General features: G+C 37.5%; 2 protein-coding genes across 3 annotated transcripts in view; both read left to right on the forward strand.

The window, feature by feature from the left end:
• Positions 1-21,771, forward strand: galcb (galactosylceramidase b). Of its 2 annotated transcripts, XM_067455695.1 has the most exons (18): positions 1-190; positions 301-369; positions 463-526; positions 616-729; positions 856-995; positions 1,077-1,115; positions 2,183-2,313; positions 2,426-2,581; positions 2,670-2,794; positions 2,921-3,048; positions 3,530-3,619; positions 3,705-3,794; positions 3,984-4,128; positions 4,216-4,399; positions 5,837-6,000; positions 6,085-6,161; positions 19,463-19,536; positions 21,632-21,771. In XM_067455695.1, exons 1-18 carry the CDS (start codon positions 50-52, stop codon positions 21,636-21,638), a joined length of 1,938 nt encoding a protein of 645 aa, XP_067311796.1. In that variant the 5' UTR covers positions 1-49; the 3' UTR covers positions 21,639-21,771. The 2 variants fall into 2 exon arrangements, with proteins under 2 accessions (XP_067311796.1, XP_067311795.1); XM_067455694.1 differs by lacking the exon at positions 21,632-21,771 and having other exon boundaries at positions 19,463-20,005.
• ak7b (adenylate kinase 7b) overlaps positions 20,907-24,063 on the forward strand; it is an 11,408-nt gene continuing 8,251 nt past the window's right edge. The window contains exons 1-11 of the mRNA XM_067455693.1: positions 20,907-21,404; positions 21,632-21,808; positions 21,925-22,033; positions 22,111-22,205; positions 22,302-22,412; positions 22,567-22,650; positions 22,749-22,837; positions 22,924-23,014; positions 23,098-23,175; positions 23,275-23,424; positions 23,541-23,669. Coding sequence (XP_067311794.1) covers positions 21,315-21,404; positions 21,632-21,808; positions 21,925-22,033; positions 22,111-22,205; positions 22,302-22,412; positions 22,567-22,650; positions 22,749-22,837; positions 22,924-23,014; positions 23,098-23,175; positions 23,275-23,424; positions 23,541-23,669 — 1,203 coding nt within the window. The 5' untranslated portion in view covers positions 20,907-21,314. The remainder of the gene's footprint in view (positions 21,405-21,631; positions 21,809-21,924; positions 22,034-22,110; positions 22,206-22,301; positions 22,413-22,566; positions 22,651-22,748; positions 22,838-22,923; positions 23,015-23,097; positions 23,176-23,274; positions 23,425-23,540; positions 23,670-24,063) is intronic.

Raw genomic sequence — 24,063 nt, forward strand, 5'->3', positions numbered from 1 at the left:
GCGGAACATGCAAGTCAGCTGATAATGTTGCAGGAACGCACGAGATAGGATGAACGTAGAAAGTCAGTGTTTTGTGTTTTTGAGTATTGTTCTCTGTATCTGTGTTTGTTTAGGCGAGGATTACGATTTAGATGATAAAACTGGATTCGGACGATCGTTTGATGGCATTGGTGGTTTAAGCGGTGGAGGGGTGAGTGTTTTACTGCAGTTAGTAGGCTAAGCTTCCTTTTTCAGTTTTAGTGCTTAGTAAAAACTGTTAACAAAAAACAAAACAAAAAACCTTTACGTGTGTGTTTACAGGCAACCTCGCGTTTACTTGTCAATTATGCTGAACCATATCGGAGTCAGATACTAGACTACCTATTCAAGGTGTGTTTGCTTAGAAAGGAATCTGATCAGACTATATTGCATGTAATATTATGTCTATATTTACATTAAATACTGTCAATATGTATTTAACAGCCTCAGTTTGGAGCCTCATTACAAATACTGAAGGTTGAAATTGGAGGCGATGCTCAGACTACAGGTACATAGAGCAGTTTAAGCTTTAAACCTCTAAATAGTGAAAGTGTTTTTGCAGTATCCAGATGACCTATTTAATGTACTGATTTACAGATGGAACTGAGGCCTCACACATGCACTATGAAGATGATGAGAATTATTTTAGAGGATATGAATGGTGGCTTATGAGGGAAGCCAAGAAGAGGAATCCAAACATCATCCTCATAGGTAAAATACTTCTGGTTCAAACAAGGAAAGCATGCAGAAACACTTGATGTACATTCGATCCCAAATTGAATTTTGTATTGTATTTACCTTCATTTTTTTGTCTTTTTTTTTTTTTTATAACAACAGGTCTACCATGGGCCTTCCCAGGATGGGTTGGAAATGGTGAAAACTGGCCTTATGATTTCCCTGATATCACTGCCTCTTATGTGGTGTCATGGATTCTTGGCGCCAAGCAGTACCATGACTTGGATATTGATTATGTTGGGGTAAATGCATCTCATTTATTTATTCATATATTTTCTTTGGCAATATTCCTTATTAGTCTGATTTTTTCCATGTTTGTACAGATATGGAATGAAAGGGCTTTTAATAGTAAATACATAAAGGTAAGTACTGACAACAAAGTCACACTCATATTAAACTATATATTTTTTTTTACATTTATGGCCGTATCTTAGCGATCTGAGGGCATCTTCTGAAGCGCATTGCGCAGGTGCACTTAAAGGGTTAGTTCACCCAAAAAAGAAAATTATTTCATGAATTACTCACTCTCATGTTGTTGGACACCCGTAACACCTTCGTTAATCTTCAGAACACAAATTAAGATATTTTTGTTGGAAGCTGATGGCTGAGAAAGGCTTCAGAAAGGCCTCCATTGGCATTCAGTACATTTCCACTGACCCACTCACAAGACCCATAAAAAGACACTAAAGACGGCGTTACAAAGTCCATCTCACTATAGTTCCTGTACAATCATTTTACAATGCGACAAAAATAGTTTTTGTGCACACAAAAAAATCAAAATAATGACTTTATCTGCCAAGTTATTGACGTGAACTTGACGCATGCGCGAGAATATGACGCAGCTCCACCGGTCAAATACATGACCAGATGAGTTCACGTCCGAGACCTACACGGAAGACAATAACTTGGCGGTTATTTTGATTTTTTTTTTTTTGCGCACAAAAACTGGTCTCGTTGCTTTGTAAAATTATTGTACAGCCACTGTAGTGAGATGGACTTTGTAGCGATGTCTTTGGTGAGTGGGTCAGTGGAAATATACTGAATGCCAGTATGAGTAATAAATGAAATAATTTTCCTTTTTGGGTGAACTAACCCTTTAGAATCTAGTTTTGCTAGTTTAACTACGTAAAAACGGTTGTGCGCATGATCTAAAAGTGTTGTCCGTAGTCTCTTAATGAGTCATGGGTGTGTATTTGGGCGTAACGTGCAATTAACCAATCAGAGTGTAATCTCCCATTCCCTTTAAAAGCCAGCTAATCTTGCACCATGGTGGATTCGCTATTTACTTTGAAATTTGGGAGCAGAAAAATTGAACGCTTTTATTGTTGTCTGTTAACATTGGTGCATATACAGCATATAACATTTCAATTAAATAATTTCCAGTCAGAAATTGCTTTTGTATATCTTCTTTCTCTGCCTTGTTTGCTAGCTTTTGCGATATACACTGGATAAAAGAGGTTTGGAGAGAGTTAAAATCATTGCCAGTGATAACCTCTGGGAGCCAATCACCTCTGTTGTAATTGCTGACAAAGAGCTATGGGATGCTGTTGAAGTCTTAGGGTATCATTTGTTTAATTTTTTATGAATGATTACTGTACTCATTCCATTTTTAAAGTTGAATGAATCTAAATAAAATACACTTGCATGATGTGTCTTCTTGTTTGAATGACAGGGTTCATTACCCTGGAACCAACACTGTGCCGGAGGCTCTAAAGACCGGGAAGAAACTGTGGTCCTCTGAAGACTACAGTACCTTTAATGACAACATTGGAGGAGGCTGCTGGGCCCGAATTCTCAACCAGAACTATGTCAATGGCAAAATGACAGCGTATGACAACTCTGATAAGTCATCTAGCATTTCCCTTTTTATCATGCATTCGACAATGGGAAAAGCAATAGTTTGTGTTCTCTTATAGGACCATATCTTGGAACCTTGTTGCTGGTTATTATGAGAACCTCCCCTTTGGAAGGGATGGACTAATGACTGCAATGGAGCCATGGAGTGGAAATTATGTTGTTGAGTCCCCTATTTGGATAACGGGTATTATTCAAATGCCTGTGTATTTTTATCTACTCTATAAACGCATTAATTGCATATGTGTCATGTAAGATTATAGATCATGTGTGATTTAACTAACAAAGTATCTGATTCATAAAATCCTATAAGCTCACACTACCCAGTTTACCGAGCCTGGCTGGGCGTACCTGCAGACAGTGGGGCACTTTACACATGGTGGAAGTTATGTTGCACTGACTGATGAGAGAGGAAATCTAACAATAATCACTGAAACTATGGTGAGACTTAAAAAAAATTACAATAAGCATAACATACACTACTGTTCAAAAGCTTGGGGTCTGTAAGATTAACATTTAAGAAAGAAGTCTATTTTTTCGAAAAATATATTTTCTCTATAATACTCTATTTTAATGTATTCCTATGGCAAAGCTGAATTTTCAGCATCATTAGTGTTTACATGATACTTTAGAATCACCTTGCATGCTGAACATTTATTATTATTGTCAATGTTGAAAACAGTTGTTTTATATTTTATGGATGAATAGAAAGTCACATAAAGTTTTCTAACAATCTCTTTTATTGCTACTTTTGATCAATTGAATGTATCCTTGCTTAATATATAATATAATATTATTAATATTAATAAAAAAAGAAATCTTACTGGGCCCAAACTTGTGAATGGTAGTGTACATACTTTTTCTTAATGGTCTTTAAATTTGTATGTAAACGCATCACTCTTATATTTCTGGCTTTTTTTAGACCCATGACCACTCTGTGTGTATAAGACCTCCTCTGCGTCCCTATAATGTCACGGTCCAGAATGTAACATTCCACCTGAATGGGACTTTTGTAAGTGTGGTTTGATGTGGTTTAAATTAATTTATAATGTAAAAAAATTTATGGAAATATGGAATACCCTTTTTTTTAAAAACAGGCTTCAATCAGTGAGCTGCAGGTGTGGCATTCAAAGTTTGATTTCAAGAAAAACAAGACAGTCCTCTTCCAAAATCTCAAGCCTATTAAAGTAAGTACATTCACAAAATCAAGAAAATTAAGGATTTTTTCATGCTATAACCTATAGGCTGTACTTTTTTTTTCTCTAGAAAATACTAATAGGTTCAGTCGATATCTTTTTTAAATAATTATTTACCTGTATGTGTTTCACAAAATCGCCTCTAATGTAATATTTGTGTGTGAATTGTTAATGCTGTAGGTAACTGAGGGGTCTTTCAGCATTGAGCTTGATGTTGACGAGGTGTACACATTTACTACTGTAACAAAAGGTCAGAGAGGGAGTTATCCAGATCCTCCACCCTCTGCTCCCTTTCCTAAAACATACAAAGATGATTTTGATGTCTGTAAGTAGCTTTTTTGCCCCCCACATTTTCAACACCAACAGTCTGTGTAACTCTTTACAATTCAAACTTTGGCTTCCTATCTCTCAGCTGGAAACCCTTATTTCTCAGAAGCTCCAAACTTTGCAGATCAGACAGGGGTCTTCGAATACTTCACTAACCTGACGGATCCTGGACCTCATGTTTTCACTCTGCGACAGGTGGTCACTCAGCGTCCGGTGACCTGGGTTGCAGATGCTGATCAGACAATAAGTGTAATTGGTGATTATAAATGGTGAGAGCAGCAGTGTTCCATATGGTTTGCAAAAACATTTTTTAGGATTTTTAGGATTATTATGTACAGAGTCGTCTCAAGCGCGAGTTCCAGAAAGCGGACCAGTGTGATCCCACCAGTTGCACTGGCCAAAGGACGGCCCTGATTATGTACACTACCATTCAACATTTTGGGGTCAGTTACATTTACTTCTAATCAGCAGCTAAAATGAGCAAAAGAGACCGTAAAGATATTAAATGACACTAAAGACTGACGCTATGGCTGCTGAAAATTCAGCTTTTCCATGACAGGACCATATTACATTATAAAATGTATTAAAATAGAAAACAGTTGTTTTGAATGGTAATAATATTTCAAAATATTACTATTTTTACTGTATTTTTGATCAAATAATTGCAGCCTTGGTGGGCATAAGAGAAAAAATGTTACTGACTCAACTTTTGAATGGTAATGTATTTGTTTGAATTAAACATGCAGTGTGTCCTATTTATGAGGATTTATTGACATAAATGCAATATAATATACTTAACTGTTTTCAGTAGTGTATAAAGACATTACATAATGAACCGTTATATTTTTATTACGTGAGCCATTTCTATCTACATACACCATGGGCCTCCTTACAGTGAAGTCGCCATTTTGCGTCGTCATGTTTGTACAGTAGCCCTAAACAGAAAACTGCTCTACAGAGCGCAAGCTACTCTCTGCTGTCTTAGGCAACATCTTTTTGTCCTGTGTCGGCCACCGTAGCTTCCCTATGTGCACGAGTGGTGGCCATGTGCAGTTTGCAACCTCCCTACTAGATGGCGCTAAAATTTACAGAGTGCACCTCTAAGAAAATAATAAATAGAAAATCATCTTTATATTAGTGCACCAAGAAATATACAATAAGGTACGTAATTTGATTCTATTCTATTGATGAACTGAATCAACACTGAACTGACTTCAGCTAAATAATGTCACTTTTTCTTCTTTAGAGCTGCTATACAGCAGAATGGAATTCTGTTTGCGTCACTGATGATTATTTTCCTGTTTATCTGTGTAACAATGTTCAAGTTCAGGCAAGGAAGAGGTGGGAACCGGCGAACATTCATCATAACTTTATTCACAAAATAAAAATAAATAACAAAACGAAAGTAGAGCAGCAGCCCCTCATGGACAACTGCTGCATTAATTAAAACGTAGTCCTCTCTCGTCTTCCACTGTTGTCACTCCTCCTTTTTGTCCATCCGGAGCTCCTCTGTGGGCCTCGAGACCAGTTTGGGGAACAGGTGATTTCATTAACACCCGTTCCACCGGCTTTGCTCCGTTCCCATGGCTCTCGGCCTCGCCCTGCTTGCCACATGCTGTAAAGCTGCTTTGAAACAGTGCAAAGCTATGTAAATAGAGGTGACTTGACTTTTTTTAGAAAAGACTAACGTATTTTACGATTATCAGGCATGACCTGATGGTGTCATGTGACGTGTACATGGAGGCTGTGCACAGCGGTGGAGTCTTCATTGCTGTCAGAGTGGATAAAGGTGGAGGAGTCGTCAGAAGTACAAAGGGAATCTTTTTCTGGGTGTATGCAGATGGCACCTACAAAGTCACCAATGACCTCAGTAAGATTCTGAATAATAAAAGTATTTTTCTTCCCCTACTACAGACAAGGCCAGGTCATGTATCTAAAGCCTTTGATCCAACAGGTGGAATGACAGTTCTTGGTGTAGGACTGTCTGGAACTAGAGCGCGTGTATGGTACACACTGACCCTTACAGTCAAGGTTTGCTGAATTATGTATTTAAATCTTCCTAATCATATTTATTTCTGATATATCATATCTTATTTGGAGCTTACAGAGACTTCCACCATCAGCTCTGTTTCTGTTCAGTTGTCTGTGTTGGTTGATTGTTTTTTTTTTTTTTTGGTATTCTATATTTAGGGGCCAAGCACCGAAGGTGCGGAGGCACCTATTGTAATCGTAGCCGTTCCTATTATTATTATTATTAGGGGCCAAGCACCGAAGGTGCGGAGGCACCTATTGAAATCGTTAGTGTTCCTATTATTATTATTAGGGGCCAAGCACCGAAGGTGCGGAGGCACCTATTGAAATCGTTAGTGTTCCTATTATTATTATTCTTCTTCTTTTTCCGCCATAGGAGTCTCTGGCAGCCCATAGAACCGTATGGTAAAAAGTTGTGAAATTTGGCACACTCATAGAGGCCAGTCTGAGCTGTCACTATAGCAAATTTGGTGCCTCTAACTCAATCCCTCTAGCGCCACCACCTGTCCAAAGTTTCACTCATATTTATGCTTATAACTTTTGACCCCTAAGGGCTAGAAACAAAATTCTTTTTTCATCGGATTCCTTGGCTCAAGCCGATTCGATTTCACCCTATGATGTCATTTTCCGGTATGCAAATTTTCCCGCCATTTTGAATTTTCTGAAAAACCTACTTTTTCGAACTCCTCCTAGGCCGTTGCTCCGATTTTCACGAAAATTGAAACAGATCATCTTCAGAGCATGTTGACAAAAAGTTATGGAATTCAAGTTGATTCGTCCAATCGTTTTCAATAAACGCACAAACAAATTTTACGTGGAGGTTGCAAAAACACACTAAAGGCTATATCTCCGCAACGCTTTATCGTATTCAAACCAACCTTGGTACATGTCATCACAAGCATGACTTGAAGCAACATGCAGCGTTTCGGCGCAGCGCCACCTACCTGTCCGGAGATACGAAAAATGCCTATTTTGGCTTATAACTTCTGAACCGTTTATCCAAAAATCATAAAATTGGTCTCATTAGATTCAGGGCGTCATGCCGAGTCGACTGATATCCAATTTTACCATGTCGGCCATTTTGGATGTCGGCCATTTTGAATTATGTGCAAAAATGCTGTATTTTATGAACGCATGAACAGATTGTTATGAAACTTGGTATGGGTCATCACCACGATGCCCTGAAGTAGCCTGAGAAGTTTCGAAACAGCGCCACCTAGTGGAGAATTTTTTTTTTCAAACGCTTATAACTTTGGGTGTGGTTGACATATTTTGATGGGAGTGTGTTTTTTGGTCTCCTGAATCCTTGCCGACTCCAACGATACCAGACTTGCCAGGTTTCGGCATATGGTTTGCGCAGAGTTGTAATTTAGTGCTTAAAAAACATTTGCTGATATCTTCGAAACCGCTAGTCCGATCGAGACGAAACCAGCCTCAGAAGTTCGGAAACATAGGTCGATAGCTATACGCTAATGCCCAAATCTCAAAATATTGATAGTAAGGGGTAGTAAAATCCAATCAAAGTCAGGTGTCAGTCCTTTTTTACGTGTTTTTTCATATAAATGTCTATAACTCCAAAACAAAATGAGATATTTTCACCAAACTTGACACACATATGTATGGGCTCACTATGAGGACACATAAAAAAATTGGTGGGATTGTGCCTCTTGGTGGCGCTATAATAAAACAAAACATGAAATTCCCATTGACTTCAATGCAGTATTATGGTTTAAAATGCTAATGCTATAATTTAAGAATGCATTAGCGTATCGTTACAAAACTCGGTATGTGTCTTCCGCTCCATGTCCTGAAGATACTCAAAAAGTTTCGGGGTAGCGCCACCTTGTGGTCAAAAGTTGTAATAAAATGTACAGAAATGCGAATAACTTTTGATTAAATTAACCCATTGTAATGAAACTGGTCATAATACAGTCAATGGCTCATGCCGAGAACATGGATACCAATTGTGCCATATTTTGCAAACCTATCTGTCCTCCGTCTTGTTATTTGTTAAAAACCTACTTTTTCAAACTCATCCTAGACCGTTTGTCCGATTTTCACCAAAATTGATCCGTATCGTCTTCAGACCATGCTGACAAATAGTTATGGATTTCGGATTGATAGACAAAACAGTTTTCATATACCACTGCAACAGAGTTGAGCCATGATGCAAAAATTACTCTTGAGGCTGTATCTCTGCAATGCTTTGACATATTGACACCAAACTTTGCATGTGTCATTGTCATCTCAATCTGACTAAACCACATCAGTTTCGTAACAGTGACACCTATTGGTCGAAAGTGATAAACCATTAAACCATTATTATTGACTGTATTTAAAATTTGACTGCTATTTTGCCTAAAATCAACTTAATAGGTCCTTAATGGCTCATTGTTGCAGTTGGCTTGAGACTTCCAGCCATGCTGGCATGTCTTGTCTTCTTCTTTGCGCTTGGCCCCGATAATGGCTGCTTGTTCTGCTTCTTCTTCTTCTTCTTTTTCCGCCATAGGAGTCTCTGGCAGCCCATAGAACCGTATGGTAAAAAGTTGTGAAATTTGGCACACTCATAGAGGCCAGTCTGAGCTGTCACTATAGCAAATTTGGTGCCTCTAACTCAATCTCTCTAGCGCCACCACCTGTCCAAAGTTTCACTCATATTTATGCTTATAACTTTTGACCCCTAAGGGCTAGAAACAAAATTCTTTTTTCATCGGATTCCTTGGCTCAAGCCGATTCGATTTCACCCTATGATGTCATTTTCCGGTATGCAAATTTTCCCGCCATTTTGAATTTTCTGAAAAACCTACTTTTTCTAACTCCTCCTAGGCCGTTGCTCCGATTTTCATGAAAATTGAAACAGATCATCTTCATAGCATGCTGACAAAAAGTTATGGAATTTAAGTTGATTCGTCCAATCGTTTTCAATAAACGCACAAACAAATTTTACGTAGAGGTTGCAAAAACACACTAAAGGCTATATCTCCACAACGCTTTATCGTATTCAAACCAAACTTGGTACATGTCATCACAAGCATGACCTGAAGCAACATGCAGCGTTTCGGCGCAGCGCCACCTACTGGTCCGGAGATACGAAAAATGCATATTTTGGCTTATAACTTCTGAACCGTTTATCCAAAAATCATAAAATTGGTCTCATTAGATTCAGGGCGTCATGCCGAGTCGACTGATATCCAATTTTACCATGTCGGCCATTTTGGATGTCGGCCATTTTGAATTATGTGCAAAAATGCTGTATTTTATGAACGCATGAACGGATTGTTACGAAACTTGGTATGGGTCATCACCACGATGCCCTGAAGTAGCCTGAGAAGTTTCGAAACAGCGCCACCTAGTGGATAATTCTTATTTTTCAAACGCTTATAACTTTTGGTGTGAGTGAAAAATTTTGATGGGAGTAGCTTTTTTGGCCTCCTGAATCGTTGCCGAGTCCAACGATACAAGACATGCCCAGTTTCGGCATATGGTTTGCGCAGCGTTGTAATTTAGCGCTTAAAAAACATTTGCTGATATCTTCAAAACCGCTAGTCCGATCGAGACGAAACCAGCCTCAGAAGTTCGGAAACATAGGTCGATAGCTATACGCTAATGCCCAAATCTCAAAATATTGATAGTAAGGGGTAGTAAAATCCAATCAAAGTCAGGTGTCAGTCATTTTTTACGTGTTTTTTCATATAAATGTCTATAACTCCAAAACAAAATGAAATATTTTCACCAAACTTGACACACATATGTATGGGCTCACTACAAGGACACATAAAAAAAATTGGTGGGATTGTGCCTCTTGGTGGCGCTATAATAAAACAAAACATGAAATTCCCATTGACTTCAATGCAGTATTACGGTTTAAAATGCTAATGCTATAATTTAAGAATGCACTAGTGTATCATTACAAAACTCGGTATGTGTCTTCCGCTCTATGTCCCGAAGATATTCAAAAAGTTTCGGGGCAGCGCCACCTTGTGGTCAAAAGTTGTAATAAAATGTACAAAAATGCTAATAACTTTTGATTAAATTAGCCTATTGTAATGAGACTGGTCATAATACATTCATTGGCTCATGCCGAGAAGATAGATACCAATTTTGCCATATTTTGCAAACATATCTGTGCTCCATCTTGTTATTTGTTAAAAATCTACTTTTTCAAACTCATCCTAGACCGTTTGTCCGATTTTCACCAAAATTGATCCGTATCGTCTTCAGACCATGCTGACAAATAGTTATGGATTTCGGATTGATAGACAAAACAGTTTTCATATACCACTGCAACAGAGTTGAGCCATGATGCAAAAATTACTCTTGAGGCTGTATCTCTGCAATGCTTTGACATATTGACACCAAACTTTGCATGTGTCATTGTCATCTCAATCTGACTAAACCACATCAGTTTCGTAACAGTGACACCTATTGGTCGAAAGTGATAAACCATTAAACCATTATTATTGACTGTATTTAAAATTTGACTGCTATTTTGCCTAAAATCAACTTAATAGGTCCTTAATGGCTCATTGTTGCAGTTGGCTTGAGACTTCCAGCCATGCTGGCATGTCTTGTCTTCTTCTTTGCGCTTGGCCCCGATAATGGCTGCTTGCAGCTATATTTCTGCTTCTTCTTCTTCTTCTTCTTTTTCTTTTTCTTCCGCCATAGGAGTCTCTGGCAGCCCATAGAACCGTATGGTAAAAAGTTGTGAAATTTGGCACACTCATAGAGGCCAGTCTGAACTGTCACTATAGCAAATTTGGTGCCTCTAACTCAATCCCTCTAGCGCCACCACCTGTCCAAAGTTTCACTCATATTTATGCTTATAACTTTTGACCCCTAAGGGCTAGAAACAAAATTCTTTTTTCATCGGATTCCTTGGCTCAAGCCGATTCGATTTCACCCTATGATGTCATTTTCCGGTATGCAAATTTTCCCGCCATTTTGAATTTTCTGAAAAACCTACTTTTTCGAACTCCTCCTAGGCCGTTGCTCCGATTTTCACGAAAATTGAAACAGATCATCTTCAGAGCATGTTGACAAAAAGTTATGGAATTCAAGTTGATTCGTCCAATCGTTTTCAATAAACGCACAAACAAATTTTACGTGGAGGTTGCAAAAACACACTAAAGGCTATATCTCCGCAACGCTTTATCGTATTCAAACCAACCTTGGTACATGTCATCACAAGCATGACTTGAAGCAACATGCAGCGTTTCGGCGCAGCGCCACCTACCTGTCCGGAGATACGAAAAATGCCTATTTTGGCTTATAACTTCTGAACCGTTTATCCAAAAATCATAAAATTGGTCTCATTAGATTCAGGGCGTCATGCCGAGTCGACTGATATCCAATTTTACCATGTCGGCCATTTTGGATGTCGGCCATTTTGAATTATGTGCAAAAATGCTGTATTTTATGAACGCATGAACAGATTGTTATGAAACTTGGTATGGGTCATCACCACGATGCCCTGAAGTAGCCTGAGAAGTTTCGAAACAGCGCCACCTAGTGGAGAATTTTTTTTTTCAAACGCTTATAACTTTGGGTGTGGTTGACATATTTTGATGGGAGTGTGTTTTTTGGTCTCCTGAATCCTTGCCGACTCCAACGATACCAGACTTGCCAGGTTTCGGCATATGGTTTGCGCAGAGTTGTAATTTAGTGCTTAAAAAACATTTGCTGATATCTTCGAAACCGCTAGTCCGATCGAGACGAAACCAGCCTCAGAAGTTCGGAAACATAGGTCGATAGCTATACGCTAATGCCCAAATCTCAAAATATTGATAGTAAGGGGTAGTAAAATCCAATCAAAGTCAGGTGTCAGTCATTTTTTACGTGTTTTTTCATATAAATGTCTATAACTCCAAAACAAAATGAAATATTTTCACCAAACTTGACACACATATGTATGGGCTCACTACGAGGACACATAAAAAAATTGGTGGGATTGTGCCTCTTGGTGGCGCTATAATAAAACAAAACATGAAATTCCCATTGACTTCAATGCAGTATTACGGTTTAAAATGCTAATGCTATAATTTAAGAATGCACTAGTGTATCGTTACAAAACTCGGTATGTGTCTTCCGCTCTATGTCCCGAAGATATTCAAAAAGTTTCGGGGCAGCGCCACCTTGTGGTCAAAAGTTGTAATAAAATGTACAAAAATGCTAATAACTTTTGATTAAATTAGCCTATTGTAATGAGACTGGTCATAATACATTCATTGGCTCATGCCGAGAAGATAGATACCAATTTTGCCATATTTTGCAAACATATCTGTGCTCCATCTTGTTATTTGTTAAAAATCTACTTTTTCAAACTCATCCTAGACCGTTTGTCCGATTTTCACCAAAATTGATCCGTATCGTCTTCAGACCATGCTGACAAATACTTATGGATTTCGGATTGATAGACAAAACAGTTTTCATATACCACTGCAACAGAGTTGAGCCATGATGCAAAAATTACTCTTGAGGCTGTATCTCTGCAATGCTTTGACATATTGACACCAAACTTTGCATGTGTCATTGTCATCTCAATCTGACTAAACCACATCAGTTTCGTAACAGTGACACCTATTGGTCGAAAGTGATAAACCATTAAACCATTATTATTGACTGTATTTAAAATTTGACTGCTATTTTGCCTAAAATCAACTTAATAGGTCCTTAATGGCTCATTGTTGCAGTTGGCTTGAGACTTCCAGCCATGCTGGCATGTCTTGTCTTCTTCTTTGCGCTTGGCCCCGATAATGGCTGCTTGCAGCTATATTTATTATTAGGGGCCAAGCACCGAAGGTGCGGAGGCACCTATTGAAATCGTTAGTGTTCCTATTATTAGGGGCCAAGCACCGAAGGTGCGGAGGCACCTATTGAAATCGTTAGTGTTCCTATTATTATTCTGCTTCTTCTTCTTCTTCTTCTTCCGCCATAGGAGTCTCTGGCAGCCCATAGAACCGTATGGTAAAAAGTTGTGAAATTTGGCACACTCATAGAGGCCAGTCTGAGCTGTCACTATAGCAAATTTGGTGCCTCTAACTCAATCCCTCTAGCGCCACCACCTGTCCAAAGTTTCACTCATATTTATGCTTATAACTTTTGACCCCTAAGGGCTAGAAACAAAATTCTTTTTTCATCGGATTCCTTGGCTCAAGCCGATTCGATTTCACCCTATGATGTCATTTTCCGGTATGCAAATTTTCCCGCCATTTTGAATTTTCTGAAAAACCTACTTTTTCGAACTCCTCCTAGGCCGTTGCTCCGATTTTCACGAAAATTGAAACAGATCATCTTCAGAGCATGTTGACAAAAAGTTATGGAATTCAAGTTGATTCGTCCAATCGTTTTCAATAAACGCACAAACAAATTTTACGTGGAGGTTGCAAAAACACACTAAAGGCTATATCTCCGCAACGCTTTATCGTATTCAAACCAACCTTGGTACATGTCATCACAAGCATGACTTGAAGCAACATGCAGCGTTTCGGCGCAGCGCCACCTACCTGTCCGGAGATATGAAAAATGCCTATTTTGGCTTATAACTTCTGAACCGTTTATCCAAAAATCATAAAATTGGTCTCATTAGATTCAGGGCGTCATGCCGAGTCGACTGATATCCAATTTTACCATGTCGGCCATTTTGGATGTCGGCCATTTTGAATTATGTGCAAAAATGCTGTATTTTATGAACGCATGAACAGATTGTTATGAAACTTGGTATGGGTCATCACCACGATGCCCTGAAGTAGCCTGAGAAGTTTTGAAACAGCGCCACCTAGTGGAGAATTTTTTTTTTCAAACGCTTATAACTTTGGGTGTGGTTGACATATTTTGATGGGAGTGTGTTTTTTGGTCTCCTGAATCCTTGCCGACTCCAACGATACCAGACTTGCCAGGTTTCGGCATATGGTTTGCGCAGAGTTGTAATTTAGTGCTTAAAAAACATTTGCTGATATCTTCGAAACCGCTAGTCCGATCGAGACGAAACCAGCCTCAGAAGTTCGGAAACATAGGTCGATAGCTATACGCTAATGCCTAAATCTCAAAATATTGATAGTAAGGGGTAGTAAAATCCAATCAAAGTCAGGTGTCAGTCATTTTTTACGTGTTTTTTCATATAAATGTCTATAACTCCAAAACAAAATGAAATATTTTCACCAAACTTGACACACATATGTATGGGCTCACTACGAGGACACATAAAAAAATTGGTGGGATTGTGCCTCTTGGTGGCGCTATAATAAAACAAAACATGAAATTCCCATTGACTTCAATGCAGTATTACGGTTTAAAATGCTAATGCTATAATTTAAGAATGCACTAGTGTATCGTTACAAAACTCGGTATGTGTCTTCCGCTCTATGTCCCGAATATATTCAAAAAGTTTCGGGGCAGCGCCACCTTGTGGTCAAAAGTTGTAATAAAATGTACAAAAATGCTAATAACTTTTGATTAAATTAGCCTATTGTAATGAGACTGGTCATAATACATTCATTGGCTCATGCCGAGAAGATAGATACCAATTTTGCCATATTTTGCAAACATATCTGTGCTCCATCTTGTTATTTGTTAAAAATCTACTTTTTCAAACTCATCCTAGACCGTTTGTCCGATTTTCACCAAAATTGATCCGTATCGTCTTCAGACCATGCTGACAAATACTTATGGATTTCGGATTGATAGACAAAACAGTTTTCATATACCACTGCAACAGAGTTGAGCCATGATGCAAAAATGACTCTTGAGGCTGTATCTCTGCAATGCTTTGACATATTGACACCAAACTTTGCATGTGTCATTGTCATCTCAATCTGACTAAACCACATCAGTTTCGTAACAGTGACACCTATTGGTCGAAAGTGATAAACCATTAAACCATTATTATTGACTGTATTTAAAATTTGACTGCTATTTTGCCTAAAATCAACTTAATAGGTCCTTAATGGCTCATTGTTGCAGTTGGCTTGAGACTTCCAGCCATGCTGGCATGTCTTGTCTTCTTCTTTGCGCTTGGCCCCGATAATGGCTGCTTGCAGCTATATTTATTATTCTGCTTCTTCTTCTTCTTCTTCTTCTTCTTCTTCCGCCATAGGAGTCTCTGGCAGCCCATAGAACCGTATGGTAAAAAGTTGTGAAATTTGGCACACTCATAGAGGCCAGTCTGAGCTGTCACTATAGCAAATTTGGTGCCTCTAACTCAATCCCTCTAGCGCCACCACCTGTCCAAAGTTTCACTCATATTTATGCTTATAACTTTTGACCCCTAAGGGCTAGAAACAAAATTCTTTTTTCATCGGATTCCTTGGCTCAAGCCGATTCGATTTCACCCTATGATGTCATTTTCCGGTATGCAAATTTTCCCGCCATTTTGAATTTTCTGAAAAACCTACTTTTTCGAACTCCTCCTAGGCCGTTGCTCCGATTTTCACGAAAATTGAAACAGATCATCTTCAGAGCATGTTGACAAAAAGTTATGGAATTCAAGTTGATTCGTCCAATCGTTTTCAATAAACGCACAAACAAATTTTACGTGGAGGTTGCAAAAACACACTAAAGGCTATATCTCCGCAACGCTTTATCGTATTCAAACCAACCTTGGTACATGTCATCACAAGCATGACTTGAAGCAACATGCAGCGTTTCGGCGCAGCGCCACCTACCTGTCCGGAGATACGAAAAATGCCTATTTTGGCTTATAACTTCTGAACCGTTTATCCAAAAATCATAAAATTGGTCTCATTAGATTCAGGGCGTCATGCCGAGTCGACTGATATCCAATTTTACCATGTCGGCCATTTTGGATGTCGGCCATTTTGAATTATGTGCAAAAATGCTGTATTTTATGAACGCATGAACAGATTGTTATGAAACTTGGTATGGGTCATCACCACGATGCCCTGAAGTAGCCTGAGAAGTTTCGAAACAGCGCCACCTAGTGGAGATTTTTTTTTTTCAAACGCTTATAACTTTGGGTGTGGTTGACATATTTTGATGGGAGTGTGTTTTTTGGTCTCCTGAATCCTTGCCGACTCCAACGATACCAGACTTGCCAGGTTTCGGCATATGGTTTGCGCAGAGTTGTAATTTAGTGCTTAAAAAACATTTGCTGATATCTTCGAAACCGCTAGTCCGATCGAGACGAAACCAGCCTCAGAAGTTCGGAAACATAGGTCGATAGCTATACGCTAATGCCCAAATCTCAAAATATTGATAGTAAGGGGTAGTAAAATCCAATCAAAGTCAGGTGTCAGTCCTTTTTTACGTGTTTTTTCATATAAATGTCTATAACTCCAAAACAAAATGAGATATTTTCACCAAACTTGACACACATATGTATGGGCTCACTATGAGGACACATAAAAAAATTGGTGGGATTGTGCCTCTTGGTGGCGCTATAATAAAACAAAACATGAAATTCCCATTGACTTCAATGCAGTATTATGGTTTAAAATGCTAATGCTATAATTTAAGAATGCATTAGCGTATCGTTACAAAACTCGGTATGTGTCTTCCGCTCCATGTCCCGAAGATACTCAAAAAGTTTCGGGGTAGCGCCACCTTGTGGTCAAAAGTTGTAATAAAATGTACAGAAATGCGAATAACTTTTGATTAAATTAACCCATTGTAATGAAACTGGTCATAATACAGTCAATGGCTCATGCCGAGAACATGGATACCAATTGTGCCATATTTTGCAAACCTATCTGTCCTCCGTCTTGTTATTTGTTAAAAACCTACTTTTCCAAACTCATCCTAGACCGTTTGTCCGATTTTCACCAAAATTGATCCGTATCGTCTTCAGACCATGCTGACAAATAGTTATGGATTTCGGATTGATAGACAAAACAGTTTTCATATACCACTGCAACAGAGTTGAGCCATGATGCAAAAATTACTCTTGAGGCTGTATCTCTGCAATGCTTTGACATATTGACACCAAACTTTGCATGTGTCATTGTCATCTCAATCTGACTAAACCACATCAGTTTCGTAACAGTGACACCTATTGGTCGAAAGTGATAAACCATTAAACCATTATTATTGACTGTATTTAAAATTTGACTGCTATTTTGCCTAAAATCAACTTAATAGGTCCTTAATGGCTCATTGTTGCAGTTGGCTTGAGACTTCCAGCCATGCTGGCATGTCTTGTCTTCTTCTTTGCGCTTGGCCCCGATAATGGCTGCTTGCAGCTATATTTATTATTATTCTTCTTCCGCTCTTGAGTCTATGGCAGCCCATAGAACCGTATGGTAAAAAGTTGTGAAATTTGGCACACAGATAGAAGACAGTCCCATCTGTCACTATAGCAAATTTTGAGTCTCCAATTCAATCCCTCTAGCGCCACCGCCTGTCCAAAGTTGCACTTATGTTTATGCTAATAACTTTTGAACCATAAGGGCTAGAAACAAAATTCTTTTTTCCCTTGATTCCGTGGCTCAAGCCGATTCGATTGCACCCTATGACGTCATTTTCCGTCATGAAAATTTTCCCGTCATTTTGAATTTTCCAAAAAAGCTACTTTTTCGAACTCCTCCTAGGCCGTTGCTCTGATTTTCACGAAAATTGAACCAGATCATCTTCAGACCATGCCAACAAAAAGTTATTAAAGGCAAGTTGATTAGTCGAATCGTTTTTGATAAATGCGCAAACAAATTTTACGTAGCAGTTGCAAAAATACTCTTAAGGCTGTATCTCTGCAATGCTTTATCGTATTCAACCCAAACTTGGTACATGTCATCACGAGCATGACTTGAAGTGATCTACAGCGTTTCGGTGCAGTGCCACCTACTGGTCCGGAGATACAAAAAATGGCTATTTTGGCTTATAACTTCTGATGGGTTTTTCCAAAAATCATAAAAGTGGTCTTGTTAGATTCAGGACATCATGCCGAGTCGATATATATCCAACTATCCCGTATCACCCATTTTGGGCGTCGGCCATTTTGAATTTTGTCTAAAAATGCTGTATTTTACGAATGCATTAGCATATCGTTACGCAACTTGTTATGTGTCTTCTGCACCATGCCCTGAAGGTGCTCAAAAAGTTTCGGGGCAGTGCCACCTTGTGGTCAAAATGTATAACAAAATTTACACAAAGGTTAATAACTTTTGAATAAATTAACCTATTATGATGAAACTGGTCATAATACATTCCTTGGCTACTGCTGAGAACATAGATATCAATTTTGCCATATTTGGTAAAACGTCCTCTCCTCCATCTTGTTATTAGTTAAAAACCTACTTTTTCAAACTCCTCCTAGGCCGTTTGTCCGATTTTCACCAAAATTGACTCGTATCATCTTCAGCCCATCCCGACACAAAGTTATTGATTTCACATCAATAGATTAAATCGTTTTTGTTTAACACAGCGACGAAGCTGAGGCATGATGCCAAAATGACTCTTAAGGGTGTATCTCTGCAATGTTTTGACATATTGACAGCAAACTGTGCATGTGTCATTGTTATCTCACCCTGACCACACCACATTCATTTGGTCACAGCGCCACCTATAGGTAAAAAGTGATACATTATTAATTTTTAACTTTATGTATAATTGTATATCTTTTTTTGCCTCAGCTTATGTTAATAGGTCTTTGATGGTTCATTTTTGCAGCTGGTCACTCCTAGCCATGCTGGCATGTCCCATTTTCTTCTTTGCGCTGAGGCATGATGCCAAAATGACTCTTAAGGTTGTATCTCTGCAATGTTTTGACATATTGACACCAAACTGTGCATTTTTGCAGCTGGTCACTTCCAGCCATGCTGGCATGTCTCATTTTCTTCTTTGCGCTTGGCCCCGGAATTGCTGCTTGCAGCTATATTTTTTACTTGTTATTCTTTTTTCTTTTTTTGTTCCCTTTGTTGCACTTTGAGATTCTTCGGAATGAAAAGTGCATTATAAATAAAATCTATTATTATTATTATTTTCCTCTTTTTTTAAAGGGATAGTTCACCCCCCCCCCCCCCCCCCCAAAAAAAATAGATGTTTATCTGCTTACTTTAGGGCATCTAAGATGTAGGTGTGTTTGTTTCTTCAGTAGAACACAAATGAAGATTTTTTAACTCGCTCGTATAATGCATGTCGATTGGGTCTAATTAGAAATAGACCCCATTGACATGCATTGCATTATACGAGCAACGCTTATCCTGGGGATAAGCAGATAAACATCAAATTTTCATTTTTGGATGAACCCTTTTAGACTTATTTGTTGTGACTTGAATCTCATTTCACCGCACTGTCAGATTTGTACCTTTTCATAAATAAGCACATCTGATTGGTTATTTCTTCTCTGTTTTTAGGGAAACTATGCATCAGCAGATCTCAATGGCTATCCCCTGTGGAAGAATGCAGTGCTCTGGGAGCCACGCCAGGGGTGGGCGGCCATAGGAACTAGTTCTTTTGAACTTGCACAATTTGATAATTTTGCTATAGAGGCTTTAGCCTGATCTTTTTTGGTTTGCCATTGTTGTAACACTGTAAACGAGCAGACTGAAAACATTTTCTGGTGTGTGACTGATTATGAAGAGATTTAATGAGATGTTTATTTTTTAAGGTTTTCGATTATGCAGCTACAATGTGCATTATTAATAATAATATAATTTAAACCACTTGTGTGATTCAGAATTTCTGAAAATTAGCATTATTGTCTACCAGATTATCCATCATAGTTCAGCTTTGACCTGATAATGATCACAAAGGACCTGCATGATCGAGCGTGAATATACCAAAAACGTATTATTTTGGAGGGCTCACAAGTAATGCAAGATATATTTCTACAGCTTAGAGTCATATGAAACATATAAACATTCAAATAAAATTAATAACATTAAAAGGTTTTTGAATACTTGTATTGTCAATTTTGTAGATTATATACAGTACTGGTAAGAAGTTTAAAAAATACTAATTTTAATGTTTAAAAAAAAAAGTATAATGCTCATCAAGCCTGCATTTATTTGTTAAAGGGGGGACAGACATGTTTTTCTATTTTAATAAACTACATTATAATTTATTTATGTGATGCAAAGCTGGATTTTCAGCCATTAATCCAGTATTCAGTGTCAAGATCCTTCAGAAATCATTCTTATGTGCTGATTTATCAATGTTGAAAACAAAAACAACTGCTTTATTTATATATATATATATATATATATATATATATATATATATATATATATATATATATATATATACCTTTTCCAGGATTCGTTGAAAAGCATTTATTAAAAATATAAATCTTTTCTTACAATTTAAATCTTTATTGAAGTTTTTTTAATCAATTTAACAAACCCTTGCTGAATAAAATAATTAAATCTACCACAAATTCTACCACCAGACTACTAGAGAATTTGAATATCAATAGCAGATGTATTTCCTCACTATGCGAAAAATCTCGCGACTAATAATATATTTGACGAATATTAATGCAAATATTGTACCAAAATGATTATTTCCTTATAAATCCTTATTTCCTATGGTTTATTTATCCTTTATAAAAAAATAAATATTCCCCCAACCCCTTGAATTTTGATGTTGTGTTTTCAAGGTTTGTGTTTTCAAACCTTGAAAACAACAACAAAATTCAAGTATTTCGAACACTTTGGTATTTTGGTAGGCTATTCGTATTCATCAAAAAATCCTGCAAAAATGATCACAGGTCATAAATAAATATTAAGCAGCAAAACTGTTTGATGACATTTATAATAAATCAGAATTACGGTATTATTTCTGAAGGATCATCTCTGACACTGAAGAAGACTAGCTGGTAAAAATTCAGCTTTGCATGAAATGAATAAAATATATTTAATAGTTTATTAAAATAGAAACCCATTATTTTAAATTGTAATATTTCACAATATTACTGTTTTTCCCTTCTTTTTTTTCTTTTTCTTTTATCAAATAAATGCAGGATAGCATAAGAAACTTCTCAAAGACATTACAAGTAGTAATGTTTCCAAACTTTTTACCGGTACTGTATGTTATTAATAGAGGCTTTTAAGCGCCTACACAATCAACCACGATGCGTTTAGTTCCATATGTTTTATATGATATCAAAGAAAGGGACTCTACGAGCAGAGTGCGGAGCATAGACCGTAAAAAAATAGGTGCGGACACATCCGTTTCTTAGCAACAGGACAACAACAACAACACATAATGGCGGGCCAGACTAAGGAGACACCGCCGAACTCCAGACGGGTTTTTATTAACAATGTTGATAAATACACAACGAAAAATATAGCAAAGGTAAGATATCGTATTACTTTGTACAATATTGCGTAATTGCAGCGTTACAACTGTTTTGGACATCTAAATATCCTACATAGTATCAATTTATAAATAAAAAAGGCATTTTTTTTCCCATTACGTTTAAGTGGAATTACAACAAGTGGGTGACTGACGTTAGCTAGCATGTCTCTCCAAGACTGCTAAATTAGGGCTATTATGCCCATACTTCATTATCCTGTATTTAGTTTTTAGACTCGTGTGTAGTTGGTGCATCTCTTGTGGACTTTGGAGAGGCTGATCTGCAGGAAGAGGACAGGCTGCAGGATGAGCAACCAAAAATCAAAGATGCAACCTTTCACATTGTGGGAACAATTTCCAGCCAAACAGAAGAGAAGAGCAGTTTTATCTCTGAAGAGTACAGCGTAAATAGATCAACTGTTTACTACAGCATTATGCAGAATGTCTTATACGTTGTACCTACTGTCTCTTAACTATATAACGTTATATTTTTTATCACATTCCTTTTCATCTCTACCAGCACTTGGAGCGTGAAGAGCTTCTTCATCATCTGATGAAATGTGATGTGATAATTTACGATATTACTCAGCATGCTGGTCAGATAGCAGAAGCACAGTGGGCCGTCTCAGGTATACCTTTGACATTTTTATTGAATATTGCTTCCTGCTATTCTTGAGGAAAGGCTAGTTAAATTATTCAATCACAGCTCTTCATAAAGAAATGGAAACATTTTCTGGGCACAAGATGTTTATCCTGGTGTCAACCGTCATGACGTGGGCTACAACTAAACCAGTCAATAAAGTAGGAATGAGAACAGTTATCAATTAAGTATTTTCTTGTTCAGCATGCACATTTTTTTTAAAGGCTGTATTAATGAATATTTGAACTCAACAATAGGATTATCCAGAGATTCCCTTTACAGACGAGCACTACAGGAAAAGGAAAGCACACCCCAACTTCCATGATCATATCGGTTTGGAGAAACTTGTGGTCAAATTAGGCAAAACTGTAAGCAAGAAGCCTTGCGAGATCATTTTATTCCATTTTAGTTGAAAATGTATGCAATATTAAACAGCTATTTATGGTAAGTGAGATAGTTCAACACTTCAAGCGAACAGAACTTTAAAAGTGTGAAGTTCATAATTATGTATTTGATTTTCAGAAAAGCTCCCAGTTCTCTACATATGTTGTTGCCTCAGGGCTACAATATGGAATGGGCGAACACATGCTTCACTTGTTTTTTAAGGTAAATCATAGTGGATCTGGATTATTATTATTTTTTAATAATTTGTACTTACTGAATGTTGACTTTTAAAGTTTGTTGTGTTTTGTTGCTCTATGTAGATGTCATGGATGGGCGAAGTCTCCAGGGTGCCCATCTTTGGAGATGGCTCCAATATTATCCCTACTATTCACGTTAATGATCTGGCAGGGTTAGTATAATTATAGAGCTTTTTATGAAAAAATGCAAAAGCTAAACTACTGGGCATTTACATCCGTCCAATTCATATTCATTAAGGATCATCCAAAATGTCATTGACCACAAGCCAAAGTCACAATACTTTGTTGCTGTTGATGAATCCAATAACACAATGGAGGAAATCATAATGGTGAGATTTCACACGTTCAGTATATTTTGTTTGTTTGTTTTTAAAATTAATGGTTCTCATGCAACTAAATTTTCTTCCTCAAGGCAATAACACTCGTACTTGGACCAGGAAAAACTCAGAATGTTTCAAAAGAAGAGATTTATCTCATACGGGAGCTGACAGTACGAATCAATGTCAATGTTGTTCTGACATTCAACAGAGAAGATTATCAATATAGAACATTTTTGGTTTTGTATCAACTATGATATTTTTTACTTCAGCAAACAGATATCGATTCTTTGCTTGTCAACCTTCGTATTGAAGCACCGTATCTGAAAGAGAATTTTAACATCCAGTGGGTGTCAGAAGATGGCTTGGTTGAAAACATTGAGCGGATCACTGAAGAATACAAGCAGACCAGGGGATTGCGGGTACGTTGAAATGCTCTTGTTATATGTTTGTTTTTGACACTTCTTTTAGGTTGGACTTTTTTTTGGCTTAATCTAAAGTTTAATAGTACAAGCAATTGTGTTTGTGTGTCCTCTAGCCCCTTCGTATCTGCATTCTGGGACCACCTGCTGTTGGGAAGAGCACTATAGCAGAGATGATATGCAAACATTACAGACTTCATCATGTTAAACTTAAGGAGACAATCACTGAAACTTTAGACAACCTGGTCAGTTCTACACAACATCCAGAATTTATTCAGAACCATCAAAGCATGTTCAAATATATACATATACACTGCCATTCAAAAGTTTTTGACTGGTAAGATTTTTAATGGTTTTATAAGAAGTCTCTTAGGCACACCAAGGCTGCCTTTTCCTTTTAAATACAAAAATAAAGTTTTATTGTGAAATATTAAAATATTAAACAACTATTTTCTATTTGAATATATTTTAAAAGATAAACATTTTCAGCATTATTTCTCCAGTCTTCAGTGTCATATGATCCTTCAGAAATCATTCTAACGTGATGATTTGCTGATCAAGAAATATTTATGATTATCATCAATGTTGAAAACATTTTTGTATAATATTTTTTTTCAGGATGCTTTGATGAATCATGTT

This window comes from Pseudorasbora parva, chromosome 10 (genome assembly GCF_024679245.1).
Source record: "Pseudorasbora parva isolate DD20220531a chromosome 10, ASM2467924v1, whole genome shotgun sequence".
NCBI lineage: Eukaryota > Metazoa > Chordata > Actinopteri > Cypriniformes > Gobionidae > Pseudorasbora > Pseudorasbora parva.

What these genes read in the sequence shown, in the direction of transcription:
- galcb (XM_067455694.1), top strand. Translation starts at nt 50, where the DNA reads ATGAACGTAGAAAGTCAGTGTTTTGTGTTTTTGAGTATTGTTCTCTGT. An exon ending in GTCCCCTATTTGGATAACGG is followed by an intron (nt 2,795 to 2,920) that starts GTATTATTCAAA and finishes AAATCCTATAAG; the next exon opens with CTCACACTACCCAGTTTACC. An exon ending in TCCACCTGAATGGGACTTTT is followed by an intron (nt 3,620 to 3,704) that starts GTAAGTGTGGTT and finishes TTTTAAAAACAG; the next exon opens with GCTTCAATCAGTGAGCTGCA.